Genomic DNA, 25,394 nt, shown 5'->3' with positions numbered 1-25,394 from the left:
GCAATTGAATTTACAAGGTAAAATCATTTAAAAGAGCTGTTCTTTTGACCAGCTCTTCTGCTGTTTCTCCCTTTTCCTGTTCATTTTCAGGGCTTTCTGTTTGTCTGGGCAGATCATGCTGTCCTCTTATCCTCCCTGGGCTGCAGGCATGATGCTGCTCTGGGGGATGAGCTTTGTCTTCACCCTGGGTTGCACAGCCGAATGTCCTAGCAGTTACCGTCTCAGACTCTCAGAGAGGCAAAGTAACCCAGGGAAAAAATGTGCTGTGCTAAGAGGTAGTGGGCCTGAGTTCAGGTCCTAGGTCTGAATCTTAGTGACCACATGCCCTCTGTGACTGTCTTCAAAGGCAGACCCAGCTTCCCTGCCTTTGTCCTAGACTCCTATCAGATAATGAAGTCCAAGGGCTTTGAAAACAGATGAGAGCCCTAAAATGTTAAATTTAATTAAGCTCAACAATACAACAAACATTTTTGAATTTTAGGGTATCTGAGGTATATTCAGGTAGACATATTCAGAAGGCGGTTAGATTTATGAGACTAATGCTCAGGTGAGAACTCAGAGGTAGAATTGCCTATTTAGGAGTCACATACTTGGTACTTGGTGTCATGTTATGAGATCACCAATAGAGAATTTTGCATATTATTATCATCATCATGATTATTATTATTTCTACTACTGTTTTTTATTTTTAGAAAGGGTTCCCCTTTCCCTTATTAATAATCATTATGAAATAGGAGGAAGCCCATACATGGGTGTCTTTTAATCTGTCTTCTTAATGTATTACATTTCACAGATAAACTGGTGAGGAGGATCAGTCAGTAAACCAGATTTTAAAAGTAATGTTTCCAGTTTCTCAGTCTTTTTCTTAAATTATTGGATACCAGCCAAAAGACTTCCCAGTTAATTAGCTTTGATGATTTATTTTAACAGCTTCAGCTGGGTGACAGTACAGAAATGAAGTTGTTTCTTTAGATTATTAATTAGTAGTGGCAGAGTATAAAATTAACTCAAAGCATCCAGTGTTGCTCAACGTGGTGCTATTGTCATTTTGGATGTGATGTCCTTCCATTGTGTAGGATTTTCCCACATGTTGAAGGTTGCTTAGTATCCCTGGCTCCACCCACAACTTGTCAGTGTGGTCTCCCAGATATTTTGACAACCAAAAATGCCCCACCACATTTGCAGAGGCCTTGTTAAGGACACTTCCTCCCCTACCTGCACACCCTGGTACACAAGGCAATGGGTTCCATCCCCACAGAAGCAGAGCTTCGCTATAATATTTTCAGAGCCCATAATTTTCCACTGTCCTTAGGTGAGATGATCTGGTGTCAAGTTCCCTTTGATACTTAGGAAATATGATGGCATCTAAGACTTACAGTAAATTGTACTCTAGCAAAATAATGATGGAGTGGCAGATTTTTTATTTTGTTATTTGTAATATTGAGGACTATGGTAATTGAAGCTGTCTGGAATAATACCAATACCCTATAAACTGTTTCATTTGATCTTCATAATAGCCTTCTGAGATAGATGAAAACCTGAGGCCAGGAAAAGTATTAATAGTAACTTTCTTAAGAGCATATGACATGAAGTAGTAGAGCCGGGAATAGGGATCTTCTGATTCTGCTCACAGTGCCTTTCTACCATAAAGCACTGTGCCACATAACTGGATTATTAAATCTGGTAGAAAAAGACCCATGAAACAAATTGCAGAGCTTAGACAGCAAAGTTGAGAAATAGCAGGCTCGGGGGGATACACCAGTTTACCAAGGCAAAGTCAGCACAGCATGAAACAGATATAAATTTTTTTGATGGCTTGCTTGTTTATAACTTGTTTCATTCCATAAAGGATTTATTTAACTTATAATATCAAATGATGATATAATAGAAATAGAAAATGAAGATCAAAGAGCCCAAATATGCAGCATGTAAGGGCTAATATAGTTTTTATAGTAAAGTTTCATATTTAAGTCAGAGCTTCTTGGTGGCAGAAGCAAAGAAAGAAATATAGTCATGTGTCATTTAACAATGAGGATACATTCTGAGATGCATCATTAGACAATTTCTTCATTGTGTGAACATCAGAGTACACTTACACAAATCTGGATGGGATAGCTTACTACACACCTAGGCTACATGGTATGTAGCTGACTGTTCCTAGGCTACAAACTTGTATAGCAGGGTACTGTACTGAATACTACCAGCAACTGTTTAACACAATGATAAATATTTGTGTATCTGAACATGGAGAAGGTACACTAAAAATATTGCATTATAATCTTATGGGACCACTGTTGTATCTGTAGTCTGTCATTGACTATCTGTCATTGACTATACATAATTATTTTTTGTTTGTTTGTTTGAGACAAAGTCTTGCTCTTTCACCCAGGCTGGAGTGCAGTGGCGCAATCTTGGCTTATTGCAGCCTCTGCCTCCTAGATTCAGGTGATACTCCTGCCTCAGCCTCCTGAGTAGCTGAGATTACAGGTGTGTGCCACCACACCTGGCTGATTTTTATATTTTTAATAGAGACAGGGTTTCGCCATGTTGGCCAGGCTGGTCTCAAACTCCTGATCTTAGGTGATCTGCCCACCTTGGCCTCCCAAAGTGCTGGGATTACAGGTGTGAGCCACCACTCCCAGCCCATAATTTTTTTTTAATTTAACTTTTTTCGTTTTATATTTTTATGGATACATAGTAGGTGTATGTAATTATAGGGTACAGGATATATTTTGATACAGGCATACAATGCATAACAATCACATCAGAATAAATGGGGTACCTGTCCCCTCAAGTATTTATCCTTTATGTTACAAATAATCCAATTATACTTTTAGTTATTTTAAAATGTATGATTAGGCCAGGCATGGTGGCTGACACCTGTAATCCCAGCACTTTGGGAGGCTGAGGCAGGCGGATCATGAGGTCAGGAGCTCCAGACCATCCTGGCCAACATGATGAAACCCCATCTCTACTAAAATACAAAAAAAAAAAAAAAGAAAAGAAAAAATTAGCTAGGCATGGTGGTGCATGCCTGTAGTTCCAGCTGCTTGAGAGGCTGAGGCAGGAGAATTGCTTGAACCCAGAAAGTGAAGGTTGCAGTGAGCTGAGATTATACCACTGTACTCCAGCCTGGCGACAGACCGTAAGACTCCATCTCAAAGAAATAAAATAAAATATTAAATTATTATTGGCTATAGTCACCCTGTTGTACTATCAACTACTAGATTTTATTCATTCTTTCTATTTTTTCCATAATTCTTACTATTCAAAAGATGGGAGCCTAGCATTCCTCAGAAAAAGGGTAACTGAATTCTAAAAGCAATTTCTCAGGAGGGTATTTAAATAGAGGATTCTGGTGATAAAATGTATGGTATCAATAAAATTTTATAGTAAAGATTGTAATAGACTTTAGTGTGCTTTTTCTAACAGCAATCTTTAATCAAAAGCAGATTTTAACTAACCTGAGGGCACAATGATAACCCTCAATTCACTGAAGCCTATTCTGTGTGGGTCCAAGGTAATTTGGTTCAAGTTTACAGGTTTTTGTGGTCTCACTAGACCAGGGCTAGAATTTAGAGCATCCAGAGGCACGAATGGCTCAAAATCTCCTCAGGAAACTTCTGTTAATAGATGTCTGTCTCATACAGACTTTATTAGAATATGGTTTGTAATTATAGGCTGTGACAAGGGCTGTCTATCAGGATGTGCTAGGTGCTAGTACAGTAACAGCCCGTAAATTTTAGTGGCTTAATACAATAAAGTATTATATGCATACAAAGCCTACCACAGGTCCATGCAACCCTGAGGAGGCCACACACTAATCCAGGTCTGCCATGGCTCTATCTTCCTATAGCTGTGCCATCTGGAATACAATAATACCTAGCTTCTGCAGTTGATGAGAGGGAGGAAGAGAGCATGGAGTGTTGCACTTCAGCTCTTTAACACTTCTGCCTGGAAGTAACACCTCACTTGCTCCTTACATTTCACTGGATAAAGCAAGTCACTTGGCATGCCTAAGTTCTCATGAGTAGGGAAATACATACCTGAATGTGGAAAAGAACCAGATAGCAGGGAGCATTGGTAAAGTCTGCCACAGCTGGGCAAGAAAGGTAATCCAAGCCAAGTGAATGGGATACTCACAGGCAGAAGAGGCAGGGTGGGATTGACCAGAAAGGGTGTATGGGGCTGCTCTGTGGCTGGCATAGGATGACTGGGATGGGACTAGATCAGGAAAGCCCATAAATGCCACTTGACTACACTTTTTAGGCTAGAGGGACCCTCAGGAGGTGCTGCAGGAGATTTGGGACTGGTTCAGCTTTCAGGCTCAGCTCAAGGGAGGAACAGAAGCAGCCCTCTCAGCATTGCAGTGATTCTACCACATGCCTCTAAACAAACGTTCAAATGTTTTTTTCATATTGAAACTAACTCCTTGTAACATTCCCTGCATTGCTAACTTATGAGGCTGCCTCCCACCTCTTATTGTGATCCAGAATGAAAACCAGGCACACTCTGCCTTTTCCAAACAGTGAGTAATGGTGGGGCTTGGCCAGGCAGGCCCAGCATATTTTTCACTCTGCTCCAGGCTTCCCACCAAGTCTCTCCCAGTGGCCCGGCCATAGTCATTAGAGATGATTGTGCCTAGCACTTCCTACCTCATCATCTATCACCAGCACCCCTCTCCAACCACCTCCTTTTTAATAGGTTTAATTATTACTTCCCTTTCTTCATGGCACAATTAATCTTCCCCACTGCCTCAGGATTTACAGCTGCACAGGCCAGGGGAATTTCTGAGCTATTCACCTGCAGTCTTGGTCTTTAACTATCCGAGGGAATTGGGAAGGAGGGCTATGCATGAAGGCCGTGGAATATTTGTGGGTTCCAGTGGGCTCCAGCTGGCTTCTTGTCACTGCTCATTCAGCCCAAGCCTTTGGGATGGTGGTGGGAGGGGACTGCAGAGGAACTGACTCTGCTCCCAGTCAGCATCAAGGGGAGACTTCAGGGGTGGGAATGAGCAATAGAACCTATTTCTCTACATTCAGAGAAATAAATGTATTGCAAATAAATATGTTTAGACTCTAAAATACAGTCTCTACAAAACTACTACATTTTATTTCCTCCAAAGTTGGTTTAAAAGATAGATAGCTTCCAGAGGAGTGTGCTCATAGGAGGGAGGGGTGACACAGAGATTTCCTCAACCTTATTATAGCAGGCTTCTCAGAGCTGAAACAGAAGGAAAGAGCAATTGGGATCTGGGACAGAAGTGCCACTGAACTCTCAATGTCACTGAAGACATCCCAAACTGCTGTTGAAGCAAAAGAAGATAACAGGCTTGTAACTTCACTTATCCTTCAAGGAACAGGCAGAGCCTGGTGGGTTTAGTAGAAAAAGGAGACAGATGTAATTAAGTTAAAGGATGGCAGAATAGATGTGTGATGGCCCAAGAGTTCTCCAGAGGTGACGCCCACACAGATTACATCTGCTTCCTCCTACTACATTTCTGAGTCTCTTAGGATTTTCTGGTCTCTAATGTATACTTCTCTGCTCTCTAGGTGCAGATTTAGCCAGGCCATCCATCTGTTCATATGCAGCTGCCAAAACCTAGGTTTGCCACAGCACTATACTAATGTTAATAAAGAAGAAATGGGCACATGATGCAAAGATTTGTGTGTGTGGTGAGGGAAGAGAAGTGGGCACAGAATCATGCCTATCTTTGCTGAAAGACATTTCCAGATGAGGGGAGAAGGTAAAAAAGTGTGTACTAAGCTGGGTATGGTGGTGTGCACATGTAGTCCCAGCCACTTGGGAGGCTGAGGTGGGAGGATCCCCTGAGCCTGGAGGTCAAGGCTATAGTGAGCTGTGATTGTGCCACTGTACTTCAGCCTGGGCCACAGGCTGGAGTGTAAGACTCTGTCTCTTAAAAAAAAAAAAAAAAAAAAGCATGGACTCCTGAGTCAGAAAAACCTGGGTTTTAATACCAATCCTGCCACTTAGAGCTGTGTGGGCCTGAGTAAGCTCTTGAACCTTTTGGGGCTCTGAGACCACAGTATCAACCTTGTTTTGAGCCATGAATGAGATCATGGAGTAGAGAGCCAGGTACAGAGAGGCTCTCAAGAAAAGTTACCTATCAGGAAGTTGCTTGTAGCTGAAGTCAAATGATACATATTTTTGGAATTACCTGCATTTAAAAATACCTGTATTGTCCAGGCACATTTGCTCACCCCTGCAACTCCAGTACTTTAGAAGGCCAAGGAAGAAGGATAACTTGAGCCCAAGAGTTTGAGACTAGCCTGGGCAACATAGTGAGATCCCACATCTACAAAAATAAATAATTAAAAATTACCCAGTCACAGTGGCACACACCTGTAGTCCCAGCTACACGGGATGCTGAGGCATGAAGATCTCTTGAGCCTGGGCGGTTGTGGCTGCAGTAAGCCATGATCATGCCACTGCACTCCAGCCTAGGTGACAGAGCGAGACCTTGTCTCAAAAAAAAAAAAAAAAATCTACCCTTGTTGCCCATCACTGGCAAAAGTAGTGGAGCTTTGTCTCTAGGTACTTATTAATAAATAGTTACCTGCAAGTGTGTTAGATAAGACATCCAATTGGTTGCACTTCTAACACAGAGCACTTTGTTCTCATGCCTTTGATTGCAGCCATCTGTTTACTAACATGGTCTCTTGCATCCTTCCCACCCTCAGCTTTGCAATATTTTAAGTACAATGTAGAAGAACATATATGTGAAAACTTGAGAGAGAGAGGGCTCAGGGAACCTAAAGATATCTAGGGTTAGAATTATGGATCCTGTGGAAAACCTGGGACCGCTTCTCCCAGTGAGGAAGAGGATCAGGAGGAACAGTTGAGAGTACACAGCACTTATTCTGTGAAGCAGGTTTTCTCAGTCATTTTAGCCATTTCTCAGCCATTTGGCCCTCTGATAGACAAAATATCAACCTATCCTTTAAGAGCACTTGAAATGAAATCTAGGCAATAGGACAAAGTGCTGTGTAGTTTTTAGTCTCTACATGTTCTTCTGCCAGCCTGGAAAATGACGTGGAGGCTGATACAGCTATAGAGGCTGGTGACCAACCCAATTTCTTTCTACTGTGGTCCCAGAGACAGAAAAATGGACTTAAACATCCATGTCAGGACTTAGCTGCAAGAAACAGTTTCCTGATCCAAAAAGGTTATAGAAGAGAATATATGCAGTGCAAACTTTTCTGTATATCTTTATTATTTAATTTTCCGTTATTGAAATTTTCATGAACACACAGGTAGAGAAAATGGTACAATGAACTCCCACATACTCATAACCCAGTTATCAACATTTTGCTAATCTGGTTTCATCTATTTTCATGAACACACACAATTTTTAAAGCAAATCGTAGACACCATGTTGTTTCATCTGTAAATGCTTCTGTAAATATTTCTAATGGAAAAGAACTTTGTAAGGCATAGCCACTTTCCTATGTCACACCTAGCAAGACTAATAAACGTTACTTCATGTCTCCAGCTTGTCGTGAAAGCAGATGGGCTGGTACTGCTGAGGGCAGTGGGTCTGAGAGTCTTTGCCTCAGTTCTGCCACTAACACTTCCTGTCACTAGGCCCTGGTCACATCATTGAGAAAGTGAACCCATGGGAGGGCCTTTTCTAGTTCCTAAATCTTATGTTTCCTCTGAGAATAGATGGTGATGTGGGTAGGATGAAACAAAAAACGATTTGTTTGAAAGTAGAGGAAAACAAGAGCTCAGCTTTTAAAGCCCCATTCGGGTTCTGCACTATTAACAATCATGACTGTAATACTTTCATACATGAGAAGACCACTTCCATAGTTTGTGGCGGTACACCGAGGCCCCTACCTCTACAACATTCACAAGAGAAAAGGCAGCCAGAACTGCATTCTATGTTTAGTAGTTTTTCTGCTTGGCTTGTGCAGTTCACACCTCCCTTGGTCTTTGCTGGTAATGGCTAATAATAAAAGCAAAACGTATTGAGCACTTACTATGTCTGAGGCACTTAGGCCAGCCTCTGCTGAGTGTGATCACATTGGCCCTCACAACAGCCCTTTGAAGTAGGTATTATTATTCCCATGGCAGTGACCATTCTTGACCTATAGGTGGAGGCCTGCTGTGATGATGTATAAATTCATAACGATGTGTCCTTTCTCCACACACCCTCCTGAGAACTCGGCTTTGTGAGGATCTTCTGCCCCACTAATCTTCATTTAATTCCCCTCCCTGCAGCATGTTGTCACCTAGCACGCCCCTGCTGACAGGCCCTCTGTAAGTCTTCATCTGAATGATGGCCCTGGAAAATCAAGCTGTGGTCTCAAAAGGGAAGGAGGATCTGCAGATTATCTCCTCAGCATGTGCAGTCACTCTGCTGGCAGCTCTCAGGCCGCTTTTATGTTGCCTCAACAAAGAGAAAGGCTGCCAAGAGTGTGTCATGTTCCATTCAGAATTCCCCAGGCTGGCAGTGGCTGGGCCAGTAGAGACACAGGGAGGATGAAAAATTCCCAGCTCTGCCCCATCCATCTCTTCTTACTCTTGTCTGTGTGAGAAAGTCTTTTAAGAGTCTTCTTAGGATTCATTATAGGCCCTTGGAAATGAAAGATAAGGAGGACAGGAGGAGATCAGGAGAGTGCATAGGGAAGCTGGCTGGAGATCAGATCATTTTGCCATAACCAGCAGGTAGTTTCTTTCACAAATCATTGAACTCTGGGTAGCCATTATCCCAACTGCTCCCTATTAAGTAGCCCAGATTCTTAAGGTCATGAGAATCAGAGAAATAGAATTCCTTTCCTTTTCCCTCACTCTCTAAATACTGGTCATACTTTGTTTAGATACCATGTAAACTAATAATTGATACATACTATTATGTTTCTCATGCTATGTCTTTGAAATGATTATAATCTGATCTTATTAGTAAGGAAACAAAAAAATGCCAAAATATTTTCAATTAAAAAAATGTTAACAAAGGCTCAGCGTTATTAACTGTCTCAAAGACACTCAGCTGAATGAATTAGGAGCCCAACTTGTAAAACAGGACTTCCCGCTTAGAGTCCTGTGTCTTTTCTCTTATATTGTGCCTTTCTGATGCTTACCCAGTTTCCTGTAGGACAAGGGAAGTCCCACCTGGGGGCTTCCAAAGAGACCTGTCTTTGGTGGTGATGGGCCATACGTGAAAACCAAGCTTCCTCCAATTGCCTGCTAGGTCTCTCGCCACTTGCTTCCTCTTACCATCATCTTAGCAACCAACAAGTGATTATATTGGCTTAAGAAAATCATTGCAATAAAATCCAAAAGCTGTGAGGGGGGAAAAAAATCACTGCAAAGGCATCATTATGGAAGAAAGTGCTCCAGGGGAGATTCGGGCACTCCTACTACCCTCCCTAGTGCTCCCCAACCAACCCCAGTGTGTGATGCTCCCCTCCCTGTGTCCATGTGTTCTCATTGTTCAACACCCACCTATGAGAGAGAGCATGCGATCTGTGATTTTCTGTTCTTGTGTCACTTTGCTGAGAATGATGCTTTCCAGATTCATCCATGTCCCTACATAGGACACGAACTCATCGTATTTTATGGCTACATAGTATTCCATGGTGTATATGTGCCACATTTTCCTTGTCCAGTCTAACATCATTGGGCATTTGGGTTGATTCCAAGTCTTTGCTATTGTAAACAGTGCCGCAATGAACATACATATGCATGTGTCTTTATAATAGAACGATTTATAATTCTTTGGATATATACCCAGTAATGGGATTGCTGGGTCAAATGGAATTCCTATTTCTAGGTCCTTGAGGAATCACCACACTGTCTTCCACAATGGTTGAACTAATTTACACTCCCACTAACAGTGTAAAGATGTTCCTATTTCTCCACATCCTCTCCAGCATCTGCTGTCTCCAGATTTTTTAATGATTGTCATTCTAACTGGTGTGAGATGGTATCTCAATGTGGTTTTGATTTGCATTACTCTAATGACCAGTGATGATGAGCATTTTTTCATATGTTTGTTGGCCTCATAAATGTCTTCTTTTGAAAAGTGTCTATTCATGTCCTTTGCCCACTTTTGAATGGGTTTGTTTGTTTTTTTCTTGTAAATCTGTTTTAGTTATTTGTAGATTCTGGATATTAACCCTTAGTAAGATGGGTAGATTGCAAAAATTTTTTCCCATTCTATTGGTTGCTGGTTCACTCTCATTGTTTCTTTTGCTGTACAGAAGCTGTGGAGTTTAATTAGATCCCATTTGTCTATTTTGGCTTTTGTTGCCAATGCTTTTGGTGTTTTAGCCATGAAGTCCTTGACTATGTCCTGGATGGTTTTGCCTAGATTTTCTTCTAGGGTTTTTATGGTGTTAGGTCTTATGTTTAAATCTTTAATCCATCTGGAGTTAATTTTAGTGTAAGGTGTCAGGAAGGGGTCCAGTTTCTGCTTTCTGCACATGGCTAGCCGGTTTTCCCAACACCGTTTATTAAACAGGGAATCCTTTTCCTATTGCTTGTTTTTGTCAGGTTTGTCAAAGATCAGATGGTTGTAGATATGTGGCATTGCCTCCGAGGCCTCTGTTCTGTTCCATTGGTCTACATCTCTGTTTTGGTACCAGTACCATGCTGTTTTGATTACTGTGGCCTTGTAGGATAGTTTGAAGTCAGGTAGCATGATGCTTCCAGCTTTGTTCTTTTTGTTTAGAATTGTCTTGTCTATGCGGGCTCTCTTTTGGTTCCATATGAAGTTTAAGGTGATTTTTTCCAGTTCTGTGAAGAGGGTCACAGGTAGCTTGTTGGGGATAGCATTGAATCTATAAACTACTTCGGGCAGTATGGCCATTTTCACAATATTGATTCTTCCTATCCATGAGCATGGAATATTTTTCCATCAGTTTGTGTCCTCTCTTATTTCCTCAACCAGTGGTTTGTAGTTCTCCTTGAAGAAGTCCTTTACATCCTTTGTTAGTTGTATTCCTAGGTGTTTTATTCTCTTTGTAGCAATTGTGAATGGCAGTTCGTTCTTCATTTGGCTTTAAGTCTGTTATTGGTGCATAGGAATGCTTGTAATTTCTGCATGTTGATTTTGTATCCTGAGACTTTGCTGAAGCTGCTTATCAGTTTCAGGAGACTTTGGGCTGAGATGATGGGGTCTTCTAAATATACAATCATGTCATCTGCAAATAGAGACAATTTGACTTCCTCCTTTCCTAATTGAAGATCCCTTATTTCTTTTTCTTGCCTGATTGCTCTGGCTAGAACTTCCAATACTGTATTGAATAGGAGTGGTGAGAGAGGGCATCCTTGTCTAGTGCCTGATTTCAAAGGGAATGCTTCCAGTTTTTGCCCATTCAGTATGATATTGGTTGTGGGTTTGTCATAAATAGCTTTTATTATTTTGAGATACGTTCCGTTGATACCTAGTTTATAGAGAGATTTTAGCATAAAGGGCTGTTGAATTTTGTCAAAGGCCTTCTCTGCATCAATTGAGATAATCATGTGGTTTTTGTCTTTGGTTCTGTTTATGTGGTGGATTACGTTTACCGATTTGCATTATGTTGAACCAGCCTTGCATCCCCGGGATGAAGCCTACTTGATCATGATAGATAAGCTTTTTGATGTGCTGTTGTAATCAGTTTGCCAGTATTTTATTGAAGATTTTTGCATCTATGTTCATCATGGATATTGGCCTGAAGTTTTCTTTTTTTGCTGAATCTCTGCCAGGTTTTGGTATCAGGATGATGTTGGTCTCATAAAATGATTTGGGAAAGATTCCCTCTTTTTGGATTGTTTGGAATAGTTTCAGAAGGAATGGTACCAGCTCCTCTTTGTATGTCTGGTAGAATTCAGCTGTGAACCCATCTGGACCTGGGCTTTTTTTGGTTGGTAGGCTATTAATTGCTGCCTCAACTTCAGCCCTTGTTATAGGTCTATTCAGGGTTGCAGCTTCTTCCTGGTTTAGGCTTGGGAGGGTGCAAGTGTCCAGGAATTTATCAGTTTCTTCCAGGTTTACTAGTTTATGTGCATAGAATTGTTTGTAGTAATCTCTGATGGCAGTTTCTATTTCTGTGGAATCGGTGGTGATGTCCTTTATTATTTTTTATTGCATCTATTTGATTCTTCTCTCTTTTCTTTTTTATTAATCTGGCTAGTAGTCTGTCTATTTTGTTGATCTTTTGAAAAAACCAGCTCCTGGATTTCTTTATTTTTTTGAAGGTTTTTTTGTGTGTCTCTGTCTCCTTCAGTTCTGCTCTGATCTTAGTTATTTCTTGTCTTCTGCTAGGTTTTGAGATTTTTTGATCTTACTTCTCTAGCTCTTTCAATTTTGATGATGAAGTGTCGATTTTAGATCTTGCCTTGCTTCTCATGTGGGCATTTATTGCTATAAATTTTCCTCTAGACATTGCTTTAAATGTGTCCTAGAGATTCTGGTACATTGTGTATTTATTCTCGTTGTTTTTGAAGAACATCTTTATTTCTGCCTTCATTTCATTGTTTATAGTCAGCATTCAAGAGCCAGTTGTTCAGTTTCCATTAAGTTGTGTGGTTCTGAGTTAGTTTTTTAATCCTGAGTTCTAATTTGATTGCACTGTGGTCTGAGATACTGTTTGTTATGATTTCCGTTCTTTTGCTTTTGCTGAGGAGTGATTTACTTCCAATTATGTGGTCAATTTTAGAGTAAGTGTGATGTGGTGCTGAGAAGAATGTATATTCTGTGGATTTGGGGTGGAGAGTTTTGTAAACATCTATTAGGTTTGCTTGGTCCAGGTCTGAGTTCAAGTCCTGGATATCCTTGTTAATTTTCTGTCACGTTGATCTCTCTAATATTGACAGTGGAGTGTTAAAGTCTCCCACTATTATTGTGTGGGAGTCTAAGTCTCTTTGTAGGTCATTAAGAACTTGCTTTATGTATCTGGGTGCTCCTGTGTTGGGTGTGTATATATTTAGGATCGTTAGCTCTTCTTGTTGCATTGATCCTTTTACCATTATGTAATGCCCTTCTTTGTCTTTTTGGTCTTTGTTGGTTTAAAGTCTATTTTATCTGAGACTAGGATTGCACCTCCTGCTTTCTTTTGCTCTCTATTTGCTTGGTAAATCTGCCTCCATCCCTTTATTTTGAGCCTATATGTATCCTTGCACGTGAGATGGGTTTCCTGGATACGGCACACTGATGGATTTTGACTTCTTATCCAATTTGTTAGTCTGTGTCTTTTGATTGGGGGATTTAGCCCATTTATATTTAAGGTTAATATTGTGCATGAATTCGATCCTGCCATTTTGATGCTGGCTGGTTGTTTTGCCCATTAATTTCTTCATTGTGTCAATGCTTTTTATCATTTGGTATGTTTTTGGAGTGGCTTGTATTGGTTGTTCCTTTCTATGTTTAGTGCTTCTTTCAGGAGCTCTTGTAAGGCAGGCCTGGTGGTGATGAAATCTCTGAGCAATTGCTTGTTCGTAAAGGATTTTATTTCTCCTTTGCTTATGATGCTTATCTTGGCTGGATATGAAATTCTAGGTTGAAAGTTATTTTCTTTAAGGATGTTTAATATTGGCCCCCACTCTCTTCTGGCTGTAGGGTTTCTGTGGAGAAATCCGCTGTGAGTCAGATGGGCTTCCCTTTGTGGGTAACCCGACCTTTCTGTCTGGCTGCCTTTAGCATTTTTTCCTTCATTTCAGCCCTGTTGAATCTGACGATTATGTGCCTTGGGGTTGCTCTTCTAGAGGAGTATCGTTGTGTTCTCTGTATTTCCTGGACCTGAATGTTGGTCTGCCTTGCTACGCTGGGGAAGTTCTCCTGGATAATATCCTGAAGAGGGTTGTCCAGGTTGGATTCATTCTCTCCATCACATTCAGGTACGCCTATCAAACGTAGATTAGGTCTTTTCACATAATCCCATATTTCTTGGAGGCTTTGTTCATTTCTTTTTACTCTTTTTTCTCTAATCTTGCCTTGTTCTTTTATTTCATTGAGTTGATCTTCAATTTCTGATATCCTTTCTTCTGCTTGGTCAATTCGGCTATTGAAACTTGTGTACGCTTCTTGAAGTTCTTGTGTTGTGTTTTTTGGCTCCATTAATTCATTTGTATTCTTCTCTAAGCTGTTTATTCTCATTAGCATTTTGTCAAACCTTTTTTCAAGGTTCTTAGTTTCTTTGCATTGGGTTAGAACATGTTCTTTTAGCACAGAGAAGTTTGTTATTACTCACTTTCTGAAGCCTGTTTCTGTCAATTGATCAGACTCATTCTCCATCCAGCCTTGTTCCCTTGCTGGTGAGGAGTTGTGATCCCTTGGAGGAGGAGAGGCATTCTGGTTGTGGGTGTTTTCATCCTTTTTGTGCTGGTTTCTTCCCATCTTTGTGTATTTATCTACAGGTGATCTTTGTAGTTGGTGACTTTTGGATGGGGTTTCTGAGTGGACATCCTTTTTGTTGATGATGAAGTTATTTCTTTCTGTTTTTTTGTTTTCCTTCTAACAGTCAGGTCCCTCTGCTGTAGGACTGCTGGAGGTCCACTCCAGACCCTGCTTGCCTGGGGACCTGCAGCAGCTGCAGAGCAATAAGGGTTCCTGCCAGTTTCTTCTTCTGTTATCTTTTTCCCAGAAGCATACCTGCCAGATGTGAGCCTGAGCTCTCCTTTACGAGGTGTCTCTTTGGTACACGGGGGTCAGGGAGCTGCTTGAGGAGACAGTCTGTCCCTTATAGGAGCTCAAGTGCTGAACTGTGAGCTCCATTGTTCCCTTAGAGCTGCTGAGCAGGTATGTTTAAGTCTGCTGCAGCAGAACTCATAACTGCCTTTTTTTCCCAGGTGCTCTTTCCTGGGAAGGTGGGGCTTTATTTATAAGTTCCTGATGTGCTGGTGCCTTTTTTTAGAGATGCCCTGCCCAGTGAGGAGGTAGCCTAGTCACAATCTGCCAGCAGAGGCATTGCTGAGCTGCTGTGGGCTCTGCCCAGCTGCTGTGTGAACTTCCTTGTGGTTTTGTTTACAGAGGTATAGTTAGAACTGCCTCGGAAATGGCAGTCTACCTCCGTAATGGTGGACTGTCTCCATAATGGTGGACTGCCTTGGTAATGGTGGACTGCCTCGGTAATGGTGGACCGCCTCAGTAGTGGCCAACTGCCTCGGTAGAGGTGGACTGCCTCAATAATGGTGGACGCCCTTCCTCCCACAGAGCTGGACCGTCCCGGGTCCATTTGTGCTTGCTGCAAAACTTCAATCCAGAGCGTTTTAGATTGCTGGTTTTTTGTGGGGTGGGACCTGCTGAGCCAAATCACCTGGCTGCCTGTTTCAGCCCCCTTTTTTTCAGTTCAATGGGTGGCTGTGTCTCCCAGGTGTTCCAGGCGCCAGTTGAAACAGCTGCCCTGATTTGTGTGTTTTTGTGCGGAGATCTGCTGTGCCAGCTGAAACAGCCATGTTGGAAACTTGTGGTGCTTTTCAGCCTGGGAGTCTACTGGTCTGTGAGCAGTAGAAGCTCATTTGGAAATGTGGTGTTCACTCACCCTCTGCGTTGTTCTCCAGAGCTGTTCCTATTCGGCCATCTTGGATCCTGATTTTACCTTTTTTTTTTAAGACAGGGTCTGATTCTGTCACCCAGGCTGGAGTGCAGTGATGCAGTCATGGCCTACTGCAGCCTTGAACTCCTAAGCCCAAGTAATCCTCCTACCTCATTCTCCCAAGCAGCTGGAACTACGGGCTTACACCACCATGCCCAGCTAATTTTTAAATTTTTTGTAGAGACTAGGTCCCGCTATGTTGCCCAGGCTTGTCTTGAACTCCTAAGCTCAAGCAATCCTCTTGCCTCAGGCTTCCAATGTGCTTGGTTATAGGTGTGAGCCACCACACCCAGCCCTTCACCATTTTTAACATCACCATGTTTATTCCATTGTATAAATGTACCATGATTTATTTAGTTATTTTTAAATTATGAAATATCTTACTCATAAAAAAATACACAGAAGAATTATCATGGTTTATTTAATTTCCACCACCTTAAGAATTTCCTTTCCTGGAAGGAAATAATTTCAATAACTAATATTGCAATTTCACTCTGTAGTTTACAGTGCTCTTGCACGTACATTATTTCATTTGATACCATCACCTCCTAAGGTTGGTGTTATGTTTATTATTTTTCTCATTTTATAGATGAACTAGTTAAAACTCAAAAAGACTAAATGATTTACTCAATCAATACCTTAAGTCCAGTTAAGTCAAAGAGATGGCTGGATCCTAGGACTGCACATGACTCTTGTGGCAGGGCAGATCTCCACAGCATGCAAGGGAGGAGTCAGGACCAGCAGAGTGGTCCCCTGAGACTCACCCTGCACTGCACCCCCAGCTCCTGCCCTGCCCTGACTTCAGCCTTGATCATGCATACTGTCTGCCTTTTGACCCAGTGTGCTCTCTGAGGGCAGAGATTTCTGTCCTCACTCTTCTCTCTATCCCTGCTGCCCACCACAAGTTCTGATATACAATAAATACCAAGCTAACGTCTGCTGGATAAGTGAATGAATGAATAAAGAGTGTCAGAGAGATGCACAACTTGTGGAGGCTAGGTTTTCACAGATTTCTTTCTCAGTGCCTCTGTTTTTAATTCAGACGTTTTAACAGTAACACATCTTGGCATTTTCAACTTTTGGGGCTTCTGTAAATTTTAGTCACCATTGGAAAGCTCACACACCGATGCATGGAAAAGCATGTTCAAAACCAAAGGCAAGGAGAAAACTGTTTGCATACTGGCTTCTCTCCACCCTTTCCAATGGTGGCCCTCACTCTCGCCCCAACTGGGATGGACCAAGCTCTCCTTAAAGCCAGCTCCCAAGTTACCGTTATGCTATCCCTCATTTGAAACCAATTTATAGTTAGGACATTTATGATATATCTCATTTTAACTTCTTATTAAAATAATAGCTTAGCAGCTATAATATGGTTTATGATATTTGTTTGAAACACTGTTATCATTGATTGTAAAAGCAGTATAGCAGAATTACAAGAGATTTTAGAACAAAAATTATTGAAATTCCACCACCTAACAAGGCAACTATTCTTGTTTTTGCATAACCTCATCAAGAGCTTGTTCATGTGTGTGGACATACTTATTTTCCTAGTTGTTGTCACAGGAAGTATGCAGCATTTTTTCCTGATTTTTCCAGGTAATATGATTACAAGAACATTGTTTCCCCATTTTTCAGTATAGACTTCATAATTATCTTTTTAATGACTGCATAATCCTCTGTTGTGTTGATATACCAAAATGTACTTATACAATCTCCCAGTGTTTCACATTTAAGATGTTTCTGATTTTCCAGTAGTCTATAGTGCCACATTGAAGGTTGTTATGTGTATTGTTATGCAAGCTTTTGTGTTTGTCAGATGATTTTCTTGGGATACTTTCCCTTGAGTAAGATTGCTAGGTGAGAGTAGGAGCATTTGTGGTTCTTGCCATGCTGCTTGTGCAAAAAAGTTGTTCCAGTTTATGTCCCCAGCAGTTGGTATGTTTACCAATTTCAGGACAGTTTCATCAGTGTAGGAGTTGTGGTTAATTTTTTTGTTTGCTAATTTAGCTGAAGTAAAATGGTATTTCAGGGTTGCTTTATTTTGCATTTCATTGATTATTAAAGGAAATTAGCATTTTCCCCTGTGGCTACTCTTTGTATTTCTTTGGATATGAGTTGTCTGCTGACATTTACAGATCATTGCCTATTTTAGTAAATTGGATCTTCATTTTTAATAAATCAAACTGAGTAAACTCTTTACACACAATTGCTGTTGAACTTTTTCATTTATATTTAATATATTTTCCAGTATTGTTTTGCCTTCTAATTTTAGATATGTATTTGTAGTCCAAACATTCTTATTTTTGTAATAAAATCTGTAAATGTTTCTTTCTGTTGCTTTGGAACTTAAGCTATCCTCCCTCTGGAGAGCTGATAAATATTTAATTCTACCTTCTGTTATTTTAAATTCTTTAATTCATCTAGATCGCATTTTACTATAAATTGAGATGCAAATTACATTTCTTTCTACATTGCAAATTAGTTATTTCAGTCTTAGCCTGTTCTTTTTTTCTCTTTCTCAGGAATCATACACCAGATGAAAGGTGATTATGACACTGCACTGAAACTCCACAAGGCCCACCTGTGCATCGCTCAGGAGCTAAGTGATTATGCTGCCCAGGGCCGTGCCTATGGGAATATGGGCAATGCCTACAACGCTCTTGGCATGTATGACCAGGCGGTCAAATACCATCGGCAGGAGCTGCAGATCTCCATGGAAGTGAATGACCGCGCCTCGCAGGCCTCCACGCATGGGAACCTTGCCGTGGCCTACCAGGCGCTGGGTGCCCATGACCGAGCCCTGCAACACTATCAGAACCACTTGAACATCGCCCGGGAGCTACGAGACATCCAAAGCGAGGCCCGGGCCCTCAGCAACCTGGGCAATTTCCACTGCTCTCGGGGAGAGTATGTCCAGGCTGCCCCCTATTATGAACAGTATCTCCGGCTTGCTCCTGACCTTCAAGACATGGAAGGAGAAGGGAAGGTCTGCCACAATCTTGGCTATGCCCATTACTGCCTTGGAAATTACCAGGAGGCAGTGAAGTACTACGAGCAGGATCTGGCACTGGCCAAAGACCTTCATGACAAGTTGAGCCAAGCAAAAGCCTACTGCAACTTGGGCCTAGCATTCAAGGCTCTGCTGAATTTCAGTAAAGCTGAAGAGTGTCAGAAGTACCTACTGTCCCTAGCCCAGTCTCTGAATAATTCCCAGGCTAAATTTCGAGCCCTAGGGAACCTGGGTGATATATTCATCTGTAAAAAAGATACAAATGGTGCAATAAAATTCTATGAGCAGCAGCTGGGCTTAGCTCACCAGGTGAAGGATAGAAGACTAGAGGCCAGTGCATATGCAGCCCTGGGCACTGCATACCGAATGATCCAGAAGTATGACAAGGCCCTGGGTTATCACACACAGGAACTGGAGGTATATCAGGAGCTGAGTGACTTGCCAGGGGAGTGCAGAGCTCATGGGCACCTGGCTGCCGTCTACATGGCCCTTGGGAAATACACAATGGCATTCAAGTGTTATGAAGAGCAACTGGATCTAGGGCAAAAGCTGAAGGATCCGAGTCTGGAAGCCCAGGTCTATGGCAACATGGGCATCACAAAGATGAACATGAATGTGATGGAAGAAGCCATTGGCTACTTTGAGCAGCAATTGGCCATGCTGCAGCAGCTAAGTGGAAATGAGTCTGTGCTCGACAGGGGCCGGGCCTATGGCAACCTGGGGGATTGCTATGAAGCCCTGGGTGACTATGAGGAAGCTATCAAATACTATGAACAATATTTATCTGTTGCCCAGAGTCTGAATCGCATGCAAGACCAAGCCAAGGCTTATCGCGGCCTGGGAAATGGACACAGGTAAAAATGACCAAGGATAAATGTGATTTATAGTTCTGCACAAAGAGCATTTGAGACAGTAATGGCAACTTCATGTCTGCATAGCAGTTTGTTAACTATAAAACATTTTCATACATATCTCATCTGATTTCTCCAACAGTTGTTTGAATTAAATAGTTGATGTTGTTACCCTTATGGTATGGACAAAGAAAATAAAGTCCAGAGAAATTGAGTTAATGCCTAAGATTATTCAGCTTAAAAGGGACAGCTGAGAGTTAAATCCAGGGCTCTGTGATTCCAAATGCAGTACCTCTTGACTACGTTATAATGAGAAGGATAATAGGGATGGAGAAGGTGAATGAGTCACTTTCACTGATCTTTTCTGAATACCTCCCACATTATATGAATGTGTTTATTAATACAACATCTGCACCTAACAATTACTTATATCCCATTGTGTTGCTCTTCAGAAAAGCCACCTGATAATAGGGGAATGAATAAATGTACTATGTAGCATGCATCATGCTAGGTCCCTTGCACAGATATCTTAGTAGTTATAGCATTTCCATATTACTCTACATCTATTATCATCTGCTGTGGGATGTGGGATTTATTATCACCAGAATTGGAGGCTCAGGGGAATGAATTCATGTGCCCCACACAACTGGTTTGGTCATGCTCTTCCCACTCTTATGTCTTCTCTTAGCAGCACAAAAGGACACAGTGTTGGTCAAGGTGATACTTTCTCCTAAATGTGGGGAACCCAAGAAGGTGTCTGTGTCTGCAGAATATATGGCCCCACCAGAGAGGGGATTAGGGCTCCTGGAGTGGAGGAAGGGCAAGGGTCAAACTAAATCTTCACCCACAGAATGCTCTGAGAAGCTCAGGGTGAAAGATTTATAGCCACTGTAAAGTGATTTCAAAAACATAGTCTAAGCAGTAGTGGAAATAGGGAGGCCTGAAGAACCAGACAGTTCACTTGCTATCATTGTGCCTATTAATATATTTTATGTTTCCTCTGGGGTGTATATTCCATTGAATCTCAAGCTCTTGGGAAGGTCACTAAGGGATGACTTTTGAATTGCTTTTCAGATTATGAAATTCCTCTGCATCTCACTCTAAGGGCACATGATAGATTTTAGCTAGAAGAGGAGTTAAGAGCTTCTATAGTAAGTGACAGTGACAAATGCTTTTCATTTTCTCAGGGGCTTTAGCCTGTCTGCACCTGCACAAAATAATATCATTGCTTTTCTGTCTACATCCCCACAGGGCAATGGGAAACTTACAGCAAGCCCTTGTGTGCTTTGAAAAGAGGCTCGTGGTTGCCCATGAGCTCGGGGAGGCCTTCAATAAAGCCCAGGCCTATGGAGAGCTGGGAAGTCTGCACAGCCAATTAGGGAATTACGAACAAGCCATTTCCTGCCTTGAACGCCAGCTGCACATTGCTAGAGATATGAAAGACCGAGCCCTGGAGAGTGATGCAGCCTGTGGCCTGGGGGGCGTTTACCAGCAGATGGGGGAGTATGACACAGCCCTGCAGTACCACCAACTTGATCTACAGATAGCAGAGGAAACCAACAACCCCACATGCCAGGGCCGAGCCTATGGGAACCTGGGCCTGACTTATGAATCCCTGGGCACCTTTGAGAGGGCTGTGGTCTATCAAGAACAGCACTTGAGCATTGCTGCACAGATGAATGACTTGGTGGCCAAGACGGTGTCATATAGTAGCCTTGGAAGGACCCATCATGCCTTGCAGAACTATTCCCAAGCCGTCATGTACTTACAGGAAGGTAGGTGAAAAGGCCCATTTTGTTGTCTTGCCCTGCTTGAAATCAAGTTCAGAGTCAGAACTCAAGACTCAGAGGAAAGTATGCATAGTTTGAGTGGCCACTTCTGTGTGGAGTAAGGGTCTCAGAGGCCACATTGTCAGCTCAACTCCAGAATCACAGTGTCCCCACCAGGTGTCCCTTGACAGTACTAAGGTGTTTCATTGTCTGTAGCACCTTGCCCTGCTCTCTCTGGACCCAGATTGTCTTACTCTTTTAGTGACAGCATCTACTGCTTGCCAGATGCCCAAGGTGCTGATACCCTCCTTGGTTTTCAGAACCCTCTGTGGAATGAGCAACTTGTTCTCACGCAGACGAATCAAGTAAGATGTAATCCTAAAAAATTATAAGGGTTTGAATCAGAAGAAAATGCCCATCTGCTCCAAGCTCTGTCATCCCTCTAACGAGTATCTAAACTAACTCTATGAAAACTTGAGTCAGTTCTGACATTGCAATTGAAGTCTAATCTAGAAGCCTCAGTCTGAGGGTCACTTGAGCAGTAAACCAGGCTTCCTTCCCAGCATTTGTCACTGACAGTGCTTGGGCTGGTGCCACGGTAGGGTCTTGTTCCAGGCAGGCCTAGAAACTGAAGGCTGCACAGTTGGACCTTGGATGCTTCATTCCTCCGAAAGCTGAAGTCCCACAGCAATGCCTTTGCCCTCCACCTCTGTACGTTGAGGTGGGTCTTTCTGCTCTTGAAAGTCCTTCCCCTCACACAGGCACATTGGATCCTCTCACTCGAGAAGGGAAAAGGGGCAGGTAGCTCACTGGTAAAAGGAATGGTTACTGATTTCAAGCAAAAACTCTCACTTCCAAGGGGCTTTGCACATAAAGTATATTTAATCTGATTCTGTTCTCACAATAGTCTTATGAGGTATATCTTTTGATTCCCGTTTTTGCAGTTTAATCACCTGAGGTTCAGAGGAGTACAGTGATTTTATCCTGATCATGTGGTCAGTTAGTCAAGGAATAGGACCCAGCCTGGGTTTTCTGAACCAGGAACCACACAAGACCCTCTCTGAAGTTGTTTCTAACTTTACAATTGCAGAGCAGGGTCGGACACCCTATCATCTTTTACTCCTGAGCTCCCACTGGGAAGCCAGGAGAGAGAGAAGCAGGAAACAAAGAGGAGAATGGGTGAAGGGCTGATTCGCTGGTCTCCTTTGCAACGGACCAGGGACTGTGCTGGCTTGCAGTCTGAGAGGTTACAGAGAGTCTGAAGCTACTTGCCAGACCTTATCTGGCTCCCATTCTGCCCACATGGGGCTCTGCCTCAATGCATTAAATGAGAATGTTGGCTTCTAATTTCCTGAAACTAAAATTCCAGAAGATGAGGAGCAATTTTCAGTTGAATTTGTGAAAACTATTAAATTCAGTCATATGACAACTTTTCAGCTGTGTTCTTTTGTACTTACTGAAATACCACTTCCATGAAACAGCTGGTTTGCCTGAGACATTGCAACACAATTCTATATTTATGGAAAATTCTCAAGTTCATTTTTATTGTTTCTTGTAATTTTTAAGTCTTGCAGACATCTAAAAACTCTTAATTTGTAGCACCTCTACAGTGTCTATTTTGTGAATGTGTCCACTAGGGAGCCTGTAGCTGATGGTTTGCCTCATGGGCCAAACCAGATGCCTCTTTTCATGAGTGCAGGACACCTGGACAGTGCTTTTCGAATGCTCTGAGTTAGGTCTGCAGCCTCTGGCAATGAAGGACTAGCTTATCTGGAAACCACCCTACTGCTCCCTCTCTCCTGGCTATCTGAGGGGAGGAGGCTGTGGGGCCTGTGGATCACCATCACCCTGCTTCAGTGCAATAAGACTCTCACAGATGGAGCCTGGTCTGAGTCTTTTGAACAAGTTCTCCAGGTGCTGCAGAGGGGAACACCTCTGGTTAAAACCAGTGGTCTCACCCAGCCTTTCCTCTTCTTGCAAATGAAGAAAGGGAGCATGAATCAACTTGGTGACTTACCTGGGACCAGTCCCTGACAAACTATAGGTTCTAGGAGAGCTGGATGGTGAGTCAGGTTCCTGAGAGCCAGAAGCAGATAGAAGCGGCGGCAGGACAGATATCTTGTCTATCCAGTGGGCTTTTAACTCTTCATTGTTGAACCTCAGAGTCCTACATGCTGGGGATACAGCAGGAACAAAGCAAAGTCCCTGTTCTCAGAGAACATGCCTTCTAAGCAGGAGTTGTCTCAATGAATTTTACTTTTGGCTCAGATCTCGACCTAGCAGGGACATCTGTATTGAAGAATTAATGTGGTTAGCTTATTGAAGTTTTAAGCAATCAGTATCCTTCTGGTTTTTTCCCCAAGAACCATCTTCTTTAATATGTTTTTCTATTCTGTGAGATGTTTAAAAATGTGAATTATTTACAAATATTTTTGTTATCCAAAACATGATTTAAACTTAAAATGTTGTTTCTGAGTTTTCTGATTTGTGAGCATTTTGAAATGTATATTTATGACCTTGAACCTGAGTACTACTTTTCTTACCCTCTCAACAACCTCAATTCCTTTTCAAAAGTCTGAAATTGCACAGGCCCAGCATGATTAGAGGCAGGCTTCCATCTACCCTGAATTAGATTAGAAGAAGGAAGTCTTTCCTTTGTATGTGCAGTTGTACGGTGGGAGCCTTCATGCTGTCTCTGCACAAGCTAGCTTCTAGGTACAGAGAGCAGGATAATGAGGGCAAAGCGATGCTGAGAACTGCCTAGTGACCAATACAATAAATGGTTGCCTTCAGATTTGACTCTCACAAAGCCCTGGAGGTTGCTGGTGTCCTGAAACCCAGAAGCTTGCTGTGGATAAGTGACCCAAACTGCAGGTGCCTATCTGAAGGCTATTAAAATGAGGATGGTCTCATTTAAGGCTTTTGCCTCATAATAGCACTTGTTTTGCAACCCTGCTGAGGCACATCAAAGTCTTAGACTGAAAGGGAAAACAGATTAAACATGAAATGTGTCAGTAGCATCAGTAGCAGAAGGCAGGGTCAGGCTGTGTTCATATCCTGCTTTCAGGAGAACATCGTGTGTTTCTTAACACTCATTGGATGCTGTGCACATGAGAAAGTAAAAGTATTCTCTTTCCTTCTGTACTTAACTGTCAGGAAGCGCTTTGCCAGCCGAAGAATCAGGTTAGATAAATTTATCAACCAGGAGTTTTCATTTGCAAAGCTATGGATTTCAAATCTAGGAGGGTGACAAGGTTAGGTTTCACTTGTTTTAGTGTTTCTGTCTGCCCTGCAAACCTGTCTCCTGCTGATAGCCATCACCTGAGCTCTTGCTGAGGCATCCTGGAACATCCTGGAAATGTTGCTACCAGCACAGAATTTGAAGAGAATGCTTATTCTATCTTGGCTGTGTCCTCATTTTATCTAGCTGTGTTGTTAGTATTTTTTTTTTTTTAAAGAGATAGGTCTCACTAAGTTGCCCAGGCTAGATTCTTACTCCTGGGCTTAAACAGTCCTCCTGCCTCAGCTTCCTGAGTAACTCTGGTTAACATTTTTTTATTGACACTTGAAGCAAAATTGGGTGGGAACAGTGGTTCAGTCCTGTAATCCCAGCACTTTAGGAGGCCAGAGTGGGTGGATCACTGCAGCCCAGGAGCTGGAGACCAGCGTGGGCAACATAGTGAAACCCTGTTTCTACCAAAAAATACAAAAGCCAGCCAGGTGTGGTGACCTGTGCCCATAGTCCCAGCTACTCTGGAGGCTGACTGAGGTGGATCATCTGAGCTTGGGGAGGTCAAAGCTGCAATGAGTTGCCACTGCACTCCAGCCTGGGCAACAGAGTAAGACCCTGTCTCAAAACAAACAAAAACAGAAAAGTAAAATGACCCTCCAGGACTCCTTAAGATAGTGAAATTATCTGTTTTCTCTGTCTGGTTTCAGGTTTAAGGTTAGCTGAGCAACTGGGCCGAAGAGAAGATGAGGCAAAAATTCGCCATGGCCTTGGCCTCTCCCTTTGGGCTAGTGGAAACTTGGAGGAGGCCCAACACCAGGTAAGCAGAACCCCTGACTGAAGTGGATTTTTTGTTTCTGGAAGCATGGAAGACCTTAGGATTACTTTCCTAGTAGTGATGGTATTTACCAGAGGCACTGACTTCTACCCTTGGGCTAATGTGTATGATTTCCAGCCTGTACCAGCCCAGAAGTATTGAACAATCAGTAAAGA

The 25,394-nt window shown here is 42.3% G+C and overlaps 1 protein-coding gene across 3 annotated transcripts in view; it reads left to right on the top strand.

Annotated features, from left to right (window-relative positions):
* Window positions 1–25,394, top strand: part of TTC28 (tetratricopeptide repeat domain 28) — a 655,746-nt gene that overhangs the window by 527,870 nt on the left and 102,482 nt on the right. For all 3 annotated transcript variants that reach the window (XM_021666147.2, XM_021666146.2, XM_012464921.2), the window contains exons 6-8: window positions 18,065–19,406; window positions 20,655–21,178; window positions 25,112–25,221. In XM_021666147.2, the coding sequence (XP_021521822.2) occupies window positions 18,065–19,406; window positions 20,655–21,178; window positions 25,112–25,221 (1,976 nt within the window). The remainder of the gene's footprint in view (window positions 1–18,064; window positions 19,407–20,654; window positions 21,179–25,111; window positions 25,222–25,394) is intronic.

This window comes from Aotus nancymaae, unplaced genomic scaffold (genome assembly GCF_030222135.1).
Source record: "Aotus nancymaae isolate 86718 unplaced genomic scaffold, 86718_ANA_hifiasm-v0.15.2.pri h1tg000076l, whole genome shotgun sequence".
In the NCBI taxonomy this organism is placed as follows: domain Eukaryota; kingdom Metazoa; phylum Chordata; class Mammalia; order Primates; family Aotidae; genus Aotus; species Aotus nancymaae.
The sequence above is the reverse complement of the archived record's forward strand: the minus strand, read 5'-3'. Positions and strand labels throughout refer to the sequence as shown.